This window comes from Haliotis asinina, chromosome 9 (assembly GCF_037392515.1).
Source record: "Haliotis asinina isolate JCU_RB_2024 chromosome 9, JCU_Hal_asi_v2, whole genome shotgun sequence".
Classification (NCBI taxonomy): Eukaryota; Metazoa; Mollusca; class Gastropoda; order Lepetellida; family Haliotidae; genus Haliotis; species Haliotis asinina.
Window position 1 is genome coordinate 55,351,664 of NC_090288.1, and position 19,904 is coordinate 55,371,567.

Genomic DNA, 19,904 nt, shown 5'->3' on the forward strand with positions numbered 1-19,904 from the left:
CATTACAGCCTCACTCACTCCACTCAAGCCTCACTCCACTCAAGCCTCACTCACTCCACCTCACACACTTATTCCACTCCAGTCTCACTTGCTCCACCTCACTTACTCCAGCCTCACCCCACCTCATTTAGTCCAGCCTCACTCACACCACCTCACTCACTCACTCCACTCCAGCCTGACACACATCATGAATCAATTTTTCAGGCTTAAAACAGTACATTTGTTTCAGCAGGAATAGTCATCAGTGAAGCAGATTTCAACTTTTTCAGAATTCGAATCCCAAACAGGTCTTTTTGTGATGGTAACCTGTTAATATTGAAATGGGGTTTTGCCTCTTATCACTAGCCCTTGTGTGTGAACTCCCACTTGGAACAACATGCTAAACAAACATGTGGGAGTTGATGGGTTGCATGTGCTGCAGCCCAATGCATGTGGTAGTCCGACAAGGCAGAGGCACTTGTTTCTGTAATGGCTTTATACCGATGAATCCATTAAGGCTGCCTTGTCATATGCTGAGAAGTCAATAATGTTGAAAAGATCAAGATAATTTTGTCTGGTTTATTTGTTTTATCAAATTGGTAGATTCAGAAAAATATTTGTATTGCTGTCCACTGTCACAAAGGAGAGAGAGAGGAATATTGCTAGGTAGCCTAAGTGTTAAAGTGTTCACTGTTCTACTTTGACAAAATGTTAGGAATAGTAACCATGGTATTTAAATATGTTCAGGTTAAATTCTTTTCAGTTTTCAGTTGGTGTGAATGGTTTGAAATTTAAGGGAAGTAGTGGCACTTTACATGTTAGCATATAAAATTAATGCTGTATGCAATGATGACCTATATCCAAGGTGTATAGGGGGCATTAGTGACCTATATCCCAAGTGTATTTAAGGCAATGATGACCTCTATCCAAGGGATATTGGAAGCAATGGTGCCCTATACCCCAAGGTGTATAAGGGGCATTGGTGACCTATACCCCAAGGTGTATAGGGGGCATTGGTGACCTATAGCACCTATATTGTACTGAAGGCAATGAAGACCTATATCCCAAAGTATATTAGGGGATGGGGGCTAGGATGGAAAATTGGTGACCTATATCCAAGGTGTATTGGGGGCATTGGTGACCTATGTCCCAACGTATATTGGGGGGGTGACCTATATCCAAAGGTATATTGCAGGATTGGTGACCTATATCCGAGGTTTATTGGGGGCATTGGTGACCTATATCCCAAGTGAACTGGAGGCAATGATGACCTTTATCCAAAGGTATATTTGGGGGCAATTATGACCTGTGTTCCAAGGTATAGTGGAAGCATTGGTGACCTATATCCCAGGTGTACTGGGGGCATTGTGACCTATATCACAAGGTATTTTGGAGGCATGGTGACCTATTTCACTGAATTCGTTTGTGAGACACTGTGTCCAATGGTGTATTGACGGCATTGGTCACTAGATGTCCCATAGTTGTCTTGTGTTTTATGATGACAAGATGTAGAATTAATTTCGTAGGGCTGCTGTACTGTCCTGGGGACATTGATGAAGATATATTGTATGTTACGTTAGAGTGTAACCTTATGCCCTGATTTGTATTGGGGCATTGCGACTGAATGTTCTCGGGTAAAGTGGCCTCGTAGTGCTTGGATGATCCATTGCTAGATGTTATTGTTTTCAGCCCAGTTTTGTAGTGAGATTGCTGATGCATGGTCCAGTTGACATCTGCCATGATGTCCATCTTTGTCTGAAGAATTTACTAGCAAAATGAGTAATCCACATAATTGTGACTACCTTAAAGTACTCCAAGACAAAATTCTCTCCTCTCCCCCCCGAAATCCCCCTACTCATCTTTAGCTTAAGATTGAAGGTTTATTTTTTGCTTGTTATCTTGTTTTGATACAAGAGTGTCCTTAGCAATTGCAGAAGTGTTCGAGATGTTTGATGAAATGATGTGTTTTGTACATGTTCCGGTAACACAAATGACAAATGAATAAATATATGCTCATTGGCATTGTATCAAAATGTCACATAATGTATGAATAAAAAATGTATGCTGAATTGCATTGTATAAGTATATCAAATGAAAATGAATGTGCAATAAATAATGTGAAAATGTACTCAGAATATACTCTCTGGCCTTGTTGAATGTTGAAATTACTGTTTTTCCTTACGGGGGATGGGAGGGTTTGCCCTACAATGCTCTTTTGGGAGGTGCAGGGAGAGGGATTTTGTCAGGTTTCCACTATAAAGTATCCATTAAGTTTTCATTCAGGACGTCTTTTGAGTGTAGTCTGGACTAGAAATCTGTGGTCTGATGCCCAGAAATGATGTTTCTTGCAAGAACTTTTGGGCACTTAGCATCATGAATGCGTCAATATATATTTTATACTTCGTCAGCAGTTTTGCAGCTGTTGTTATAAATGTGATCAATATTGGATGGTTTTCATAGGAAACTAAGCCTTACTTATCCAGTTCCTGCCCTGTGAGGATTCCAGGGCTAGGGTAATATTTGTGCTTTTGTCACAATGCTGCTCACAAGATGAGACTGACATTGTTATCAGGTAGTCATGCATGTAACCGATAATGCTATGGTTGTCTGATATCTTGGATTGGTGCTGATGACTTCAGTCAGTGGATCACTAGTTTCACATTTCAAAATTAGATCACGCTTCTCAAAAGAGGCAACAAATAGGACTGGTTGGTCATGCTCGCTGACTTGGTAGACGCATATCATTGTATCCCAGTTGCGCAGATAAATGCTCATGCTGTTGATCACTGGATTTCCTGGTCTAGACTTGATTATTTCCAGACTAGATATTACTAGAATATTGCTGAGTGTGGCATAAAGCTAAACTTGCTCACTCACTCACTCAAAACTAGATTATTTATGAGCTGGTGTGAGTAGACAGGCATAATCTGGATTTTCTTTTCATGTTAAAGAACTTTATCCTGAACAATGTTAAAAGTACAGGTTTATTAACTCCTTTACTATCTGATGGATTTATGGCAGAAGGGGATTCATTCTCCAACTCACCTCAGCACTATATTGCTGTACCGTAGCTGTTATAACGTAAAATGATTTACAATAGTTCTAACATTGCTGTGTGAAACAAGGCCATGTCATAAGACAAGTGCATCTTTCAGTACGTGTATGTGTAATTGTTAAGCTTTTTTGTTTCCATGTTTAACAATTATTTACAGTGTGATTAGTACTTCTTTAGGCTGTGTAATGGCAAATCAGTTGTATTGCAATATGTTTCAGTTCAGGCACCCGTATTGCGATAAATATTGCAGTGTATTGGGAACTTAAGTGTTAAACAGTAACTGACACTAACTGAACATGTCAATCCTATTCTTTACATTATTAGTCCTTTAAAGGATGATTAAACTCATATTCTTAATAAAGACTTATGGTTAGTCTTAAGCAGAACTCAAATTGATTCTTAAAAAACGTGTGGTTAATTAATACTGAGTGATTAAAAGTTGCCAAAAAGTGATATGCTTCACTCTTGCCTGATAAAGAAAAACAAAGACTGGCCACGTAACGCAGGGCACTGCCCTTTCTAAAAATTGTGTCATCATGGTCTGGCAGTTTGAGAATCAGTTAGATTATCAAGTTAAAAAGATCAAAACTACTTCCTACTCATATTTAAAGATGTTTTTGAATCTGTGAACAAAAAGATTTTGCATGACACAATTTGTAACAGAACTACAAGAACGACTTATAACATTACATGACAACAAGCAATTTTGTCAGAATGGTCTATGAAAACAAGTTGTATCTCGGAAAATAAGCGAAACAGGAGACAAAATTAAAAGGCAGTATATTATGAAAACATAGCACTTTCATGTTTCAAAACAACTATGGCGAATGCAGGTTTAGACAAACCTATAAACAAAACAGTCTACCGTCGGAAATGTGGATGAATACTACAGCAACCCATATAGGTATGCCTTATATTATGTCACAGAGGTGCATCCCTCTGATTGGTTGAAATTTTGTTTGCAGGAGAGAATTGTGCACTGTTGTCAAATAGGTCATTTTAAGGTAATTAAATGTCGAAATGAGTAGTTTTAATGACGGGGTTTCATTTATAATAATGTCAATAAATGACTGAGTATGTAAGAGCTTTAAACATACATGTTATGGTTCTGACCGCAGCAATTTCAAAATTAGGTTATATAGTGATGGATTCTATCTTCTTTTTTAAACAATTTATTGCATTACAGTATGCCGTTTTGTAATTGAATAACAAAGAAAACGTTTGTTGTGAATGAAAGTGTGTAGATCTTAATTTAAACCATGCAGATAATCACAAAATATGATCTTTAGCCAAAATGCTGGTTCTCAGAAAAATACTGCAATACGGATCTTTTGTGCATCCATGCACATTGTCTTTTTCAGAGCATAGCTCTAAAACCGTTCAATGTTTCTTCAACAAAGTTGGCACATAGACAGACCAAGTAGTGTACTGGTGCCTTTTAGTAGTTCTAGATTTTTTTGCATTTCCATGGCAACAAGTTTGACTTTGTTGTTGTGATGGATATTGTTGACTTTGTCTTCTCATACATAACCAATTTGTTTTGCATTTTTTTTCCACCTACCCAGAATGGAGGGTTAACAACATATATGTGTGAGACAAAACAAAGGAGATAGTGTTCTGCATTATTATAGCCTGTCAGAAGAAGTGATTGGATTTGAGTCCTAGTAATTTCTTTTCTTTCATTGCCTTAACTTCTGCTTCTTGTTATATGGCATAATATCTTTATGTGAAGGAAGACTAACAAAAATCACCCGTTGAGAAGATCCAGGTTAGAGCTGGTTCCCAGCAACCCATGTTTGTAGAGAGGATTGTTTAGTTGGCTCTGCCGCATTATCTTGATGGTCTGGTTTGTTGCTTACACTATCAGTCACTGGATTGTTTGGTCTGCTATTCCTTATCACTCTCCCTATGATAACTTGAATAGAACTGTATACAGTACTAACCAATATAATAAAATCACGAATCAGATGTTGACTGCACAGTAGTGTAAGGGGTAACTACTGTGGTCAGCTTTGCAGGTATTATGAGAGTGCTTAGAGTGACCTCTTGACCAGAGGCTGTTGCTCACAGATCAGTCACAGGATTATCTGGTCAAGAGCTTACTATTTAAAGGCTGCTGTCATATAGCTGGCGTTTACCTGTGTCTAGTGGTAAATGAGAAACTGGTGATAAAACTAGAAAGACTGAAAAATGGGTGTGTTGAGGGTAGCCCTCTGGGTATGACTCAAACTATTTAGTCATATTGCCTTGTCAGAGTATTATGAGTGGAAGACCACCCTCAGCAGTCAATCTCTTCAGCTTTACATGTATGTGTCGGTTAAATACCTTTCATTAATTAGTAATTACAGTAGTAAATCTGTTTCAATGGTGCTGTCATAAAGTTTTATAGCCAAGGTTCTTTTATGCCCCTGTTTTGAAAATATTGTTATATAGAGTTTTTCATATGATCCACTTAATTTGCAGAAAAAATGCATGAAAAACTTTCATTCACTACACACGACTAGACCACCAGGGGCTGATGCCTGTATGGTCATTAACCCAGAACTCATTAATTTCGTCAATTTAGAATTGAAAGTTTTCATGCAAAAAAATTCTAAAACAACATTAACTTAATGTGAACGTAATTTAGATGCAGTATGTGCTTGCAATGCCTGTGCAACTGTCATATAAATCTTATATTGCATGTGATCAAAGCATATTTACCTGAATTGCATAGATAATCTGGCTTGAAAAGTCACAGTTGGTATTTACAGCTTTATATTGCCTCTACAGAGAGGCCCATAACAGACTGGGACACATGAGTAAGACGGGTACATTCTCTCATTTCAAAGCAACTTGATATAATGTGTCCTAGTTTCACGCTGATCCCTAGACGCTTTCTGTATGATGAAATATTTTCACCCCATAGAATAGTTAAATATATTAAAAACACAATTTAGGAACTAATATGAGTTCTATTTTGCTTACGTCGTTATCAATTAAATCATTTGCATAATCATGCAACTGTCAAAAAAATGTGTTGAAAATTTTATCTGTGTGTCATCTTAGGTCAAAGTAAAATACTTCTGTTTTGGTTGTTATATAAATGCATTGATATTACTAGTGAAACCCATTTCTGGTGTCCCCTGCTGTGATACTGCTGGAATATTGCTAAAAGTGGTGTTAAATCAAATTCATTTGCTTGCTCACTCACTCAACAACCCACCCACCAGCTTACTCGCTCATTCATTCACTCACTCACTCACTCACTCACTCTGTATTTAATGCCAACAGTAGTTAGTATTACTTTCAGTGTCTGAGTGGAATATGATAACAAACAGTAACCATTTCTGGTGTCTTCCACTGTGATATTGCTGGAATATTTTTGAAAGTGGTGTAAAACTATACTCAATCATTTACTCACTCACCCTTGTGGATATATTCAAGCTTGATGACATTAGAATTTATGTCACCTGTACAGAATTAAGAGGTTGTTTATCCAGAAAAATTGTCCTCACTCAGTCAGTATCTCACTCACTCACTCACTCTCACTCACTCACTCACTCACTCACTCATCCTACCTCACTTGTGTCAAGCTTGTCTGTAATCACATGACGCCAGTAAGTACATTACACATCCTGTTATTATTTCAGACTAGTTAAGATGTAAGAAATATCTATATTTATGTTTAATACAGATATTCATGCTGATAATGCTTTGTTGACTTTCTAGGAAATATGTAGACGTGATAAAGAGAAGAAACAAGTCTGACGTGGATGCCATCTTGAATATGTAAGTATGCTGCATTTAAACATTTGGAGGGCTCTGAAATATCTCTAATAGGACCAGTTTCTGATACCAAAAACGTGGTTTAAGTCTAATGTCATTTATTTATAATGTATCCTTTGTATTTGCCAATAAATATACTCATACTTGAAGTAGCTGGGGGGTTGTAATGATTAGTAACTGTTTGTCTGGTAGTTAAAATGCTGGCTCGTAACACTCACAGTTGTTTCTTAAATGGTTAGAACCAATCAATCAAACACTGTGGCTTTTTATTCTTTTTTAGGATCTAGGATTATTTCACTTTTCACATGTCATTTTTTAATTCTTATATGTGATCTATGAAATTTTTACTTTTCGCATAAGATATGTTTATTCTTTTTCGTTATGATTTTTTACTTTTCACAAATGATATTTTATATTCTTTTTCATGATCACGATTAGTTTCAAATTTATGTCAAAGCAATAAATTTGGCTCACCATGATGCCATGTCCAGGCATAAACTGTATGTGTGAATTGCCTTTTTTTTCAGTTTTACTACCTTGATAGGTAGTTGCATTCTTATTCATGAAAACATTTATTGATAGGAGCTAAATTGTTTTGACATGGCCTGCTGAGGTACATGAAAATTTAAGCACATATTCCTTCAAAACAACATTCCTGTTTATTTCCAAAAACAATTTCGCAACGGTACTTTGTTGAGTGATTGACAAGAGTTTAGTGACTTGTTCTCAATTTACCTCTGACAAGGAAACGTGACCGGCAACTACACGACCTTGCCATTGGCTAACCTCGCCCACAGTTCCTGTAAATATTTTTCCCGCGAAAGAGCCATGCGCCTGTGGAGTAAACAGAAAACCAGAAGCTACAGACACTTTGGAATCCCACCTGCTGCCCAGGTTGAAAGTTGATTGGAAATACTGCAACCATTCCCTGATTGTTTTGTCCATTTTGTCATTTGAAAAAACTCTGCAGAAAACTTATGGTGTATTACTATGTTGCTATTGTAAACACCAGTTTAAAATTGTCCATTTCTTGTATACCTTATGTTACTGTAGATCAGCTGATCTCATTGATAAGCTGAGGTAATAACTTGATGTTTAAAGGTCACATGCAACCAAAAAATCAAACATAATTAAAACACATTTATCACTTATTCATGACATGTAATATACATTGCTGCTTTTAAAAAAACAAATAAACAAAATTATAAGCGTGCAATCGCAATTCAAAAGTGCAATATTTTGTACTTGGGCTTACTTCCCCCGAAACAAAGCCCTTGGGAGACCGAACCCAGCCATAGCAATGGTGGATGTGCACTCAAGTGTAACGATGGCTTCCGATTGGCTGTTTCATTTGCTGATATGCTGAGGGTTCATTATGTGTACAGAAAGATGATCTGTTTGATGGGGATTTTAGAAGTATGGCAAGTCACAAGAAAGTAAGATTCTTCATGGATGACAACTTCTTTTTGTGTACTTGATGCGTCGTTTCAGTATGGATTCATATACTGTTGTCAAACAAAATCATATACACTAAAAGAAGTCGTTATCCATGAAGAATGTGTACAGAGATGTTAGGTTTTGAAAATACATGTTCTCTGAATTTGCACTCGATCCAATCAAAAATCATGTCAGTAGAGATGGTAACTACTGTGTGGCTGGAATCTGTCATTCGTCCAAGTACAAAGCAGGACTTGAAACTGACAAGAGTTTGCACCAGTTTCCGTCAGATCCAATCATCCAAAAAAAATGAATGTAGTTTGTTTGCAACCCACAGACATAAAAACATGTCATGTGTATCACACCTGCCTAATTACATAATGTGGCAGAGATGGGACTCGGGTGCACGAGTCATAAATCAATTTATTTTCTTTATGTCGTATAGTCTGATAGGTGTTAAGTTCAAATTGCACGCGGTCAATTATTGAAGCTGTGTACTGCATGTTGTTTTTAGCAGACAGGCAGGCAGACATATAGGTGTGAATAAACCAGACACTCTCCCTGAGACAGAGACTGCTTACCACAATCAACAAGTTTTTTTACGTAAAGAGTAGATTATTTACTTGTTTGTGTACACAACCAAGATTAGACTACTGCTCATGACCTCAGACTCTGGGCATGCATACTGTTACAAGCTCTGCGAACCTATTCACTGCACATGCGTTATGGGCGCAGCGCAGTACAGCTGTTGAAACCAGTTTTCCCCCCAGCGCTGGGGGGAATTTTGTGAAACGTTTGAACTCCGATTTCGCGGGCTTTTTTTTCATCACTTATTTTTTCAACTTTATAGGTTGAATTGGCATTTTTTATGATTTGTTTCGGTAAGTGCATACAGAAAGGTACCAGAATCTGCAAAGTTGTGTTTTACGTTGCATGTGACCTTTAAAATCATTATCAAAATTGTGTGTTTGGTAGATAAGCCAAACCAACAACCTTCGCTCATCTTTGACAGGGTCAACAAATCCATGATGAATTACGCAAGTTAATCATGTTGTTACACAGTGTCGTACTAGAACATGTTCATTGCCAATCCGTGTATATCTTTGCAATCTAGTTCAGTATTTCTACTCAAAATGTCAAAAAGAATGTTTATATTAGCTGCTGATATTTATAATATCAGCCCACATTATTCACAGCATTTACTATCACACTGCGTCTACTCATCCCTCAAAAATACGAGTGCTTGACCGAAAATGGATGCGTAGACATATTTTATTGTGCTAAATTTAATAATCATCGTTTTACATATTGCTGACTTGGCATAAAACAGTTTTCATTCTTCCACTGTAGGGTGAATCACATCTGTAATATTGAATATTGTTCATATCGCCTAGCCCACTCAGCCACCGCGACTTCCACAAAAATGAAAGTCGGACAACTGGTTATCTAGACCGCATACTTTGTGCACCCCTCTGATAAGTGTAAATTTTTCATTTTTTGTGGAAGTCGCGGTGGCTGAGCGGGCTAGATGGCTGACTTTGTGTGCATGCAATTACATGCCTGACTCTGAGGGTGTGGGTTCGAATCCCAGATGGGACTCAACCAAAAAAAAGCACTAGACTTTGTACTTTACTAAGAAAGTGAAATCCCAAATATGACATATGTTGCATTTGACCACTTTCTGAATGGCATCATGTAATCATAGCTTTCAGCCATGGGAGCCGTGCCAATTCACACTTATCAGAGGGGTGCACAAAGTATGCAGTCTAGACTACCAGTTGTCCGACTTACATTTTTGTGGAAGTTGCGGTGGCTGAGCGGGCTAGGCGGCTGACATTGTGTGCTGGCGATTAGGTGCCTGACTCTGAGGGTGTGCGTTCAAATCCCAGATGGGACTCAACCAAAAATAGTACTAGAATTTGTGCTTTACATAGAAAGTGAAATCCCAAATATGACATATGTTGCATTTGACTATAATGTCAGCTAGGCATTAACCAGCTTCCTCTCACTCACTGAAGTATAACTATGTCATTGTGGAATTATATTTTAATTTTCTTGTTGCTTTAAGAATTTTTAAATTCTGTATGATATCATGCCAGAATCAATGTCCTTAAAGTTATTTTAAGTGTAATACTGTTTCTGTTGAACTAGCTCAGTGCTTGAACCTGCTCTCCAAAGTTGAGTTGCCTTGTGTGCAGAATCTCATTGAGTTTAAAGTCTTTCCTTGAAATTGTGAAGGAATATCTCAAATTCTTTTTTATCAGCTCTAATTTCTAGCAGTGATTGGCTGAACTAATGCGAATGAGCAGCACTGGTATAGAATATCAAGAGCCAGACAAAACATCCACCTTGGCTCTGACCTGCTACAACCTCCGAACCCCAACATAAACCTGTAATTTACCTGTCTGCCCTTGGGATCATCTCACAAAGTCTTTTTCACAGCATTTATCCTTCTTTAAGCTCTAAAAAATGTATTTATGTTAGCAATCAGAAGATTAAGTTTGGGCTAACTGGTAAGGAAATATTTCAATGTTGTTTTGGTTGTTGTCAGTGGTATTGACAGTTTTTTAGCAAGCAACATGTTAACCATGGTGTTTTGAGAACACCCCCAAGTAGGTGAGAAACAGTATTTAGTCTTTAACTTAATCATCTTCATCAATGTCAAATTTTAAACACCTACATGGAGAATACTTTATTACAACTTGTTAAGATAAGATCTCAATCAGACCTTGCCGTGTAGAATTTTGACACTTGAATGAAAAGATCTGTTATCAAAGTCTCATTATTTCCCCATGTAAATCATGCATATCAGAACTGGTAATGGAGACTGGCCTCGGGTGATACTGAGAAACATTGATGACGTTGATTGAATGTTGGAAAAAGATTCCAATTTCTACCTGAAACGGTCAGGTTTCATGGGCCAGTATGGTCAGATTGATTTTTATTATATCAGTTCCAGGGTACACCTTCATATTCAATGTATTAACATGTAAAGAAAATGAGAAACAATATTGATGTCATTTTAGAAAGACATTTCTGGTTTGAGCTGCAGTATCTTGATCCTTGAGGCTTTACCTCATTGTATCAATGAGGTAAATGTAAGCTGAAAATCATTTGGTTTATTTCATCACAATAATAAAATTAACAACCTTTTGGATGACACCGTCTTGTTTAGAAGTTTTTAGATTCTAAACAGTGTTTGAATCAACTCAGCATGACCAGCGGTCAGTTACGTCATATGAAAAATGGAGGTAAAATTTTCTTTCTCATTGCATGATGGAAACCTTTGAAAATCTAGACCCTGCTCTATGGATATGCTCTTGGAACTGTCCCAGACTCGTGACTATAGCTTCAAAGGGGGCACCTGTTGCTGAGATGCACCAGGTCCTGCCTCCATGATTTGAGGCTTTGATTTCCCTGTTTCAGCACCACACTTTCTCCCATGTGTTCCATCAAAGTGGTTTAAGTCTCAGGCCTATGTCAGGCCTGTGTCAATAATGAGCTGACATGTCTTGATATACTCCTGTACATCTGTATATAGATGAATACTGCCCAAACCAACTCACTAACTCTGGCATCAGATGTAGGTGTTTTTCTGATGGATCCAGAATAAGTACAACCTTCATGTTCATACCATTTCCAGCTTGTGTTTATTTGATTCTTTGAAAAATATGAGTTCATTTGCAATTTCTCTTGAATTTTTTTGTAGTTAACGTAAAAAAAACACCCTGTCTTATTTAAAATGAGCAAAATTACTCTCAAGACAAATCATTTCTCAGAGCGATCAAATATACTGATGTTAACAATTCCTGTAACCTAAATATAAAGCGTACAGGACCTTTGATATTTTATGAAACTGTCGACATTCACAACAGAAATGCGTTTTTGTTTCTAACAGTGAGGTGAGAGAAGCTAATAAATCACATCACTGGTTGAAACTAAAGCCAGAGCAAGTGTATAGGGTATTTGGCTTATTATTGCTTGAATGGGATTAGCAAGCATGTATTTGTTCCTCAGCCAACTGGAACTGTGACTTTTCTTATCACAAGATGGACAACAAAAGGAGAATTTAAGATTGCTGATATTTTCGTTGATAGTGACAATTTAAAGCTTGTAGGAGCTGGGAACGGGTCACTAAACCAACAGATTGCAATTGTTCATTAGGAAGATAGTATTTCACAAACCTTGAGGTGCATATGCCTTTCAACATGTTTACAGCCCCATCCCATGTTTGGGTTTTGTTCGACTTGAATCAGAAGTAAGGTGATTCCAATGTATTTTAAGAATTGCTATATTCTCACGGAAGATGTAGATTTGTTAGATTTGCATATCATGAGCACTCCTGGACTAAGAGAATGAACTGCACTTTGCCAGAAATCAGTGAGAGGGTCGTCCAAGATCTCAGAGATGTTTGCCACTTTCAAATTTAATATGTTTTAAGACTTTACAAGAGGTGCTGTTTGGTCTGGGTTTGAAATACACACTGGTTTATATTTGCTTTGCATTGAACACTTTCAGATACTTCACCTTCCACAAAACCTCTCCCCCTACTGTACACATAATGGAATCATTGTCGAGTCAATGCTATCATAGATGACATATTTGATTGAGAGTGTTTAAGTGAGTCGGACAGATTTGGCTACATGCTACTCCACAAAATCTGCTCTCCATGAATCATAACTCCAAAATATTTTTGTCTAAAATCTAACAAATAAGCCCACCTGGTTTCCCCTGGTTATTTGTTCAGCCCCAGAATAGCTACTGACTAGAGTGGGTAGTGATTTAACCAGGCTCGATCACCATATCAATAATTGTATGAGGGAGTGTTTGTTAACTTTGTGATATCATTCCAATCCAGACCTTACTTGCTCCATACAACACTGATGCTATGCAACAGTGGGAAGAACAATGACACACTGGCTGTAGGTCTGCTCCGCCTAAATTTGTCATTCTCACTTGTCCCAAAAATCAATCAAAACATTCTATAAATATTGATTAGCAATAGTATTAAACCTGTTCCCTGTTTCCTCTCTCCTCCTGGCATGCTATAAGCCATATATGCCTACTTGCCTCATTGATAGGTGAGTAAATAACATCTATATTCACTGAGCGCGTGATACAAAGAATAGCAATACGCGGCTACAGTTCTAGACACTTACAATTATATATACTGCTGTGGCAATACACCTCACACAGAAATAGCACCCATGTAGGACTGGTATTTAGACTAACACTTTGGTAATTATTGTTAAAATAGATCATTCTATACCCTTACCTTTTCTTTTATATGCTAACAATATTTTCACATTTTCAAGTAATTGAGTTGTTAAAGGTAAACAGATCATAATATTTAACTTTTAGAGAAATGGGTTTAATGTTTGCCGTGTGTTCTGATTATGGATATCAGCACTGTGTAAATATGTGCATGGCACTTACAAGAGATCATTAGGCAAATGTTTAAGGTAGTGCTTTGTTGGAACTGAATGGTTTCTGTGCCAAAAGATAAGATATGATGTACTGTTGATTCCATCAACACAGACATTACCGCCAGCTATTTGGTAATCACGTTATTGTTAGTGCTGAAATGAACTTAACCAAAAATATGATGATGCTGTAATTTCACAAGTTCACCTTTCAGAAATACATTTCTTAAACCAGGGTCATTATTTACTGTTGTCAGTTCTAAAATTCTTGTTGTTCACTACCATTCTCTACTACCAGTATACAGGTTTGACATCAGTATAGTCAAAGTCCTTTTTTGTTTATGTTCAGAATAGCATCATAACGAGGTAGAAAAAAAGAAATCTTACACACAATTTAAATAATTAGTTACACCAACAATTTCTTATGTCCTGTATGTTTATTCAGGTAAATTTTATGGACTACTTCCCTTAACCATTTATGCTGAGGGTCGGTGGGATAGTCTAGTGGTTAAAGCTTTGGTTTATTACGCTGAACTACTGGGTGTGATTCCCCACAAGCGTACAATGTGCCAAGCCCATTTCTCTGTGTCCCTGACTGGATATTACTGGAATATTGCTAGAAGCAGCGTAAAGCTATACTCACTCACTCATTCATGCTGCAAATAAATTAAGTGTTGTTTGCTGAAGACAATGATTCTCTTAGATTGGATGAGTCAAAACTAGGATTCTCCCTTGTTGAGTAGGATGTGCCGACTGTATATCAATCCACACACTAATTTTCACTTCTACCTTTTGACAGAGGACAATCTACGCTATAGTTTGTCAGAGTTTATAAATCACTGTCGGCTAAGGTGGGGAGAAATTCTAACTGAATCATGATGCTTTTCCCATCTCCTGAATTTAACTTCCATAAAATTTTATCCCATCCAAATCATAAAAAAAAGAAGATTTTTCACATCCATTGCAATGATTACATAAGTGTTTATGTCATCAGCCACATGATCAAAGCATCCATTTGTGTGTTTGCCAGGACCTCAGTAAAAACAGGAAAATGTGGGGAAATTTAGGCTAAAATAGTGAATTGGTTAGTTAAACAGGCAAAGTGATGTCTATTTTCTCAACCTCCATGGAGGCCAAACAAGCTGGCTTGATTGACATGCCATGCACCTCTGAAGTCCTTCATGAAGCAGGACATCCCTGTCTGCAGGCTCATCCTCAACACTACTTAAAATAGGCTCTTTGTTTACATGAAGGAACATCAAGCTTTGCTCTAAGTAACCAGTTTACTCTTGGAGGTTTTTGTGGTTTTAAACAATTTAATTGTTATCCTTATAGAGAAGCCTGATGTCAGTGTTAAAGTTTGAAAGAAATAAGTAAGAGCGAGTGAGTGAGTGTTTGAGAGAAATCTTTTTACTCTAAAGTGGTTGGGTAATTTTATCTATGACTGTAATATATGTGACTGTTATAGCATTACCAGTCCACATTGTTGCTGGCATGTCAACTTAAAAGCATCACTTTGTGTTGATGTATTGTTTAATCACAAGCTTGTTTATTCTGAATGTGCATGGATAGAATTAGCCCTGTAGGCCTTTAATGTAATGCTAATTGGGTAATAAATTGTTAATTTAGTATTGATAATCAGAAATTTGTGGCAGAGCACAGAAATATTACATGGGATTCAATAACTGAAAAAAGCAGACCTCATGAAGTGAAACCAAAGCAGGATATATTTATTTACCCCTAACAACTCCTAATTCTTGTTTGATGGTTCAATGTGACGTGATTAAAAAGTTGTCTTAGAAGCTGGTTAAATATTTTGATGTAATGTACTTTCAGTGTGGAGGGTGTTCAATAAAAGAAAGGCATGCAACTTCCCTGAAGCTGGAGTGTAAACTCCCGGCACCTCCGTCAGCTTGTTGGTGTCGCCACTCATGCTTCAGCACATGGGCAATGTTAACATTGAGTCACAGTCCTGTAATGGGCTACCAGCTCAACTGAAAACACAGACATCATCTGACCCGTGGTCGGAGTGAGCCCTTGGAATTATCAATATTGTCAAAGAGAATTCCTGTGCTAAATAAATTTCATTTGGAGGTGTTTAACAAGCCAGGATATCCCAATGCGAATGACCCATGTGTGTACTGTTGTCATTGGATTATCCACATCTTGGGGATTCCATGTTAGAATTGGTCCTTTGCAAATTTTGATGGACGCCAGGGGTAACTAATAGGATTGAGTGGCTAGGCAGTGATTTGGTAATAACGTGCCATGTTCCAGGTCTGTATTGCCCATAATACCAGTCACAAGATTGTCTGGTCCAGACTGGATTATTTACATGCCAATATCATATTGCTGGAGTTTTTCTGAGGGTTTTATTAAACACCAAACATTTGTCCACTTAATTGTGATGAGGTTTGTTTTGTGTTGGTAATGGTCTGATCAGGGATATATGTGGATAGTATGAGCATTGTGAGGGTGAAGAATCTTGTTGGATAAAAATCCACATGTCAACCAAGTCGGTGGGTCTGACCACCCAATCCCATGAGTCGCCTCTTACGACAAGCATGAGTTACTGAAGACCAATTCTAACACGGATCACAAAAATGAGGGCTGGTGTGTGTGCTAAAGCTTCCTTACCAGAATGTTTTGGAAGACAGACTCTTAAGGTCTTGGTCTTTGTCTTAAGTTGCAACATAAATAATAGATTTTATCACCATATTGATTTGGCCATGTCATCTGCCACCAGCTTTTGTTGTTGTTCTAATGATCAATATGCAAGTCATTGAAAGTTAACATTGCTTAATATTACAAAAATAGGAAGTACACATGATTACATTGCTGACCATTTGATATCCTTTCAAATGATGTTAGGAACTGTAAATGCTTTCATATTGCTATAGCATATCATGCACAGCTTTGCAGACAGACCATAATAATCTGAAGGAATTGAGTGTATTTTAACCATGTTGGGCTGGCTTGCATTTTTCAGTCTTCTGAAAAAATTCATGATTGTTTGTGATAAGATTTTTCATTTTATCAGAAACTCCTCTAAATATATGCAGGTGTAAACTCGATTGTTAAGAACCTCAGTGTGTACTGGTTAGATGCATAGTTGTTGAAACAAACAGCCTGATATGAAGTGTATGTACAGAAAACAAGCAGTGTATATCCGGCGTATATCCCAGCAGTAAGTATTCTCATCAGAACCACCACACAAGCCAAAACAGCAATTCAGAGGAGGAATTAAATGTCATCATATTATTGGCAATCCCAGTATAACACAATCCATTTGTAACAATATTTGGAATCCATCTAATGTTTTCATTAAACATTCAAAGTTTCAAATATAGAACAGGCCAGTCAACAAATATTTACTATCTTTCAGAGGGGAAATGAGCAGATGTTTCTCAGTGTTGCACAATGTTGTATCATGCCTCCTCTTTGCTTTGCGAGGAGAAGTGTGTTCTTAATGTTTGTGCAGAAAATGTGAGTGTTTGCTTGGACACCACTCTCACCAGCCCCCTCATTAGCACTTTACTGATGATTGTAAATGTTCTGCCATGTCTTTACTATTTAAAATGTGTGTATTCTTGTGTAAAAACAGTGCATGTAGAATGGACGATTTATCTTCTATAATTACTTACTTATGAGTGATTATAAATATTTTGTTGTTGTTATGGTTTGTGTCTTCAGTGTATTTGGTGAGAAGTTTTAGGTATACATGATTCAAAGGATCTAATCACAGAGCTGTAGATAACCTTTTGGGTCATCATGTACTCTTTTCATCTGAATTAGGTATCCTAATTTTACTTTGAGTAAAAATATAAATTGTACCTGAATATTTTACCATTTTCCATTAATTGTGAAAATATAAAAAATTTTAGGTGTTGGTTTGTCTGTTTATCATTTGATTTGTAATATGTGAAACAATAACAAAGAAAACAAACTGCCAAGTTCATGTGCTGAAATAGAACCAATGTTCCTCAGTTACTTTATCTATCCTCAGTAACTTCCATCTGTAGCGCATGGGTCTGCTTACTCCAAATTCTAGTAGGTTTTGCTGACAAGAACGAGACATTTTAGTATGCACACATGAAAGATCAAATATATTGAGTACTTACAAAAATTCAAGCATACTGTGTAATAAATTTAATGGGAATTTTGTATTCATATAAATATTTGCATAATTTATGTAGACATGCAGCTTATATGTACCACTGTAAGCAAGTTTTCTAGCATGTACCTAGTTTCCACTGGGAAGAGTTTTGTCCCTTAACTGCGCCACAATCCACTGACTCTGTGTTACAGATTGAAGGTGTAATCCTCCATTTGTCCATGTCATGTCCATAAATAGTACAATTTTTAATTATCAAGTAAATATGTTTAAAATTGGGACTGAAAAATCCTATGGCTATTACTAGTAAAATATGGTACATGTGAGGTTAGTTGTAGGCCTAAACATACATGTGCAATCTTTTGGTGGTAATATAAGGGTAACGCTATTTTTCAGGGCATTATCATTTGCAGAAGCCCGAGGTCTTTCATTAACTGCCCGACGAAGGAGGGCAGTTGAAAAGAGCGAGGGCTTCTGCAAATGATAATGCCCTGAAAAATAGCGTTACCGTTATTATAGCTAAAATGAATAGAATTTTTAATACAATAAGAATAAAAACAGCGGCATCGGTTTAGAAGCATTTACTGCCAACAACAAAGCGACGAAGGTCACTGACACACATTTTGCAAATATAGAAACGTCATAGAACAACACAGATGACGTCACTATTGAGAGTGACGACATTCGACCTTGACCTTTGCTAATACTACCAGCCGCCATTGTTTTCAGTCATCAACAACGTTAGACTTCAAGTTGATATTTTCATTGCTGTGTGTTGACATTTATGGTACAATTGTTGTGGTTGGCACAGGCAGGAAAGTGCATAATGGCACAGGCACATGTGACGAATGTGAGCCAGATATATGGTCAATAATGAACCCAAGTTTATTCGAGCCGTAGGTGATTGAACTTCAACAGCTGAGCTACTTATGACGTCACCTAACAACGGGCTTGATAATGGCCCGTCGTCAAGCATTTTGCGGGCGTTATCAAGTTACAGTGGACTGCTCATTTCTGATAACGAGCGGTCGTTTTCATGATAATTCTATCCATTTTAGCTATAATATAAGGTTTAAGTTTGTTCTCACCATAATTTCTCTGTAAACGTCTTCTCAGAAAATGAGACACTGAACTTTGGCCTGATTCTCATGATAGGCATCCTCGATATCTCCAGGGTATACGTTCCGATAAGTCTCCACTATACCCTGGACGCATCTACAGCTCTGCCCAATAAATTTATTACCTCCCTTTGCTGGCTCCGCCTTCTCACAGTAGCCAGTCAGCTAGGCCGCCGTTATAACCGAGCTTGCCAGTGTCAGCAAAGGTAGCGGTCGCAACTGCGAAGGTTTGCTGGCAGTGCGACTCAGATTTTAGGGAAATAATACAAGCAAATTGACAGGTGCGAAACTTTAAAACAACACATGCACAAACTCCTTCTACCTCTTGCCAAGTATAATCGGTTAGATAATTAAAAAAACAAAAGTGAGTTGTGATTGGTTCGCTCAACTTCCCAGCATAGACACCTGATTGGATCAAAAGACAGTCAAGGGAGGTAATAAATTTATCTGGCAGAGCTGTGGATGCGTCCAGGGTATAGTGGAGACTTATCGGAACGTATACTCTGGAGATATCGAGGATGCATGATAGGATGACAGAAATCCTGTGATAGGATTCTATGATACAATGACAGCAACCCTGTGATAGGAACCTGCAATAGGATGACAGCAATGCTATGATAGGATCCTATGATAGGATGACAGCAACCCTATGATAGGATGACAGCAACCTTGTGAAAGGATCCTATGATAGGGTGACAGCAACCCTATGATAGGATCCTATGATAGGATGATAGCAACCCTGTGAAAGGATCCTATGATAGGATGACAGCAGCCATATGATAGGATGACAGCAGCTCTATGATAGGATCCTATCATAGGATTACAGCAATTCTGTGATAGGATTGGACAGCAGCTTTTATTACGTTTTGGTCCTTGTTGCCATTTTAAACTTGTGACCATGTGTTCAGGTGAACCACAGTACCTACTTCCAGCTCCCAAGTCTCCCATATTACAGCACATTCTTCAATATTTTTTCCAGAGAGCAATATCTCGTGGTTTTTCTCTTCAGC

The 19,904-nt window shown here is 37.5% G+C and overlaps 1 protein-coding gene across 2 annotated transcripts in view; it reads left to right on the forward strand.

Moving 5' to 3' along the window:
- LOC137295539 (cysteine-rich DPF motif domain-containing protein 1-like) overlaps nt 1-19,904 on the forward strand; it is a 66,936-nt gene that overhangs the window by 22,987 nt on the left and 24,045 nt on the right. For both annotated transcript variants that reach the window (XM_067826922.1, XM_067826923.1), the window contains one exon: nt 6,746-6,805. In XM_067826922.1, coding sequence (XP_067683023.1) covers nt 6,746-6,784 — 39 coding nt within the window. In that variant the 3' untranslated portion in view covers nt 6,785-6,805. The remainder of the gene's footprint in view (nt 1-6,745; nt 6,806-19,904) is intronic.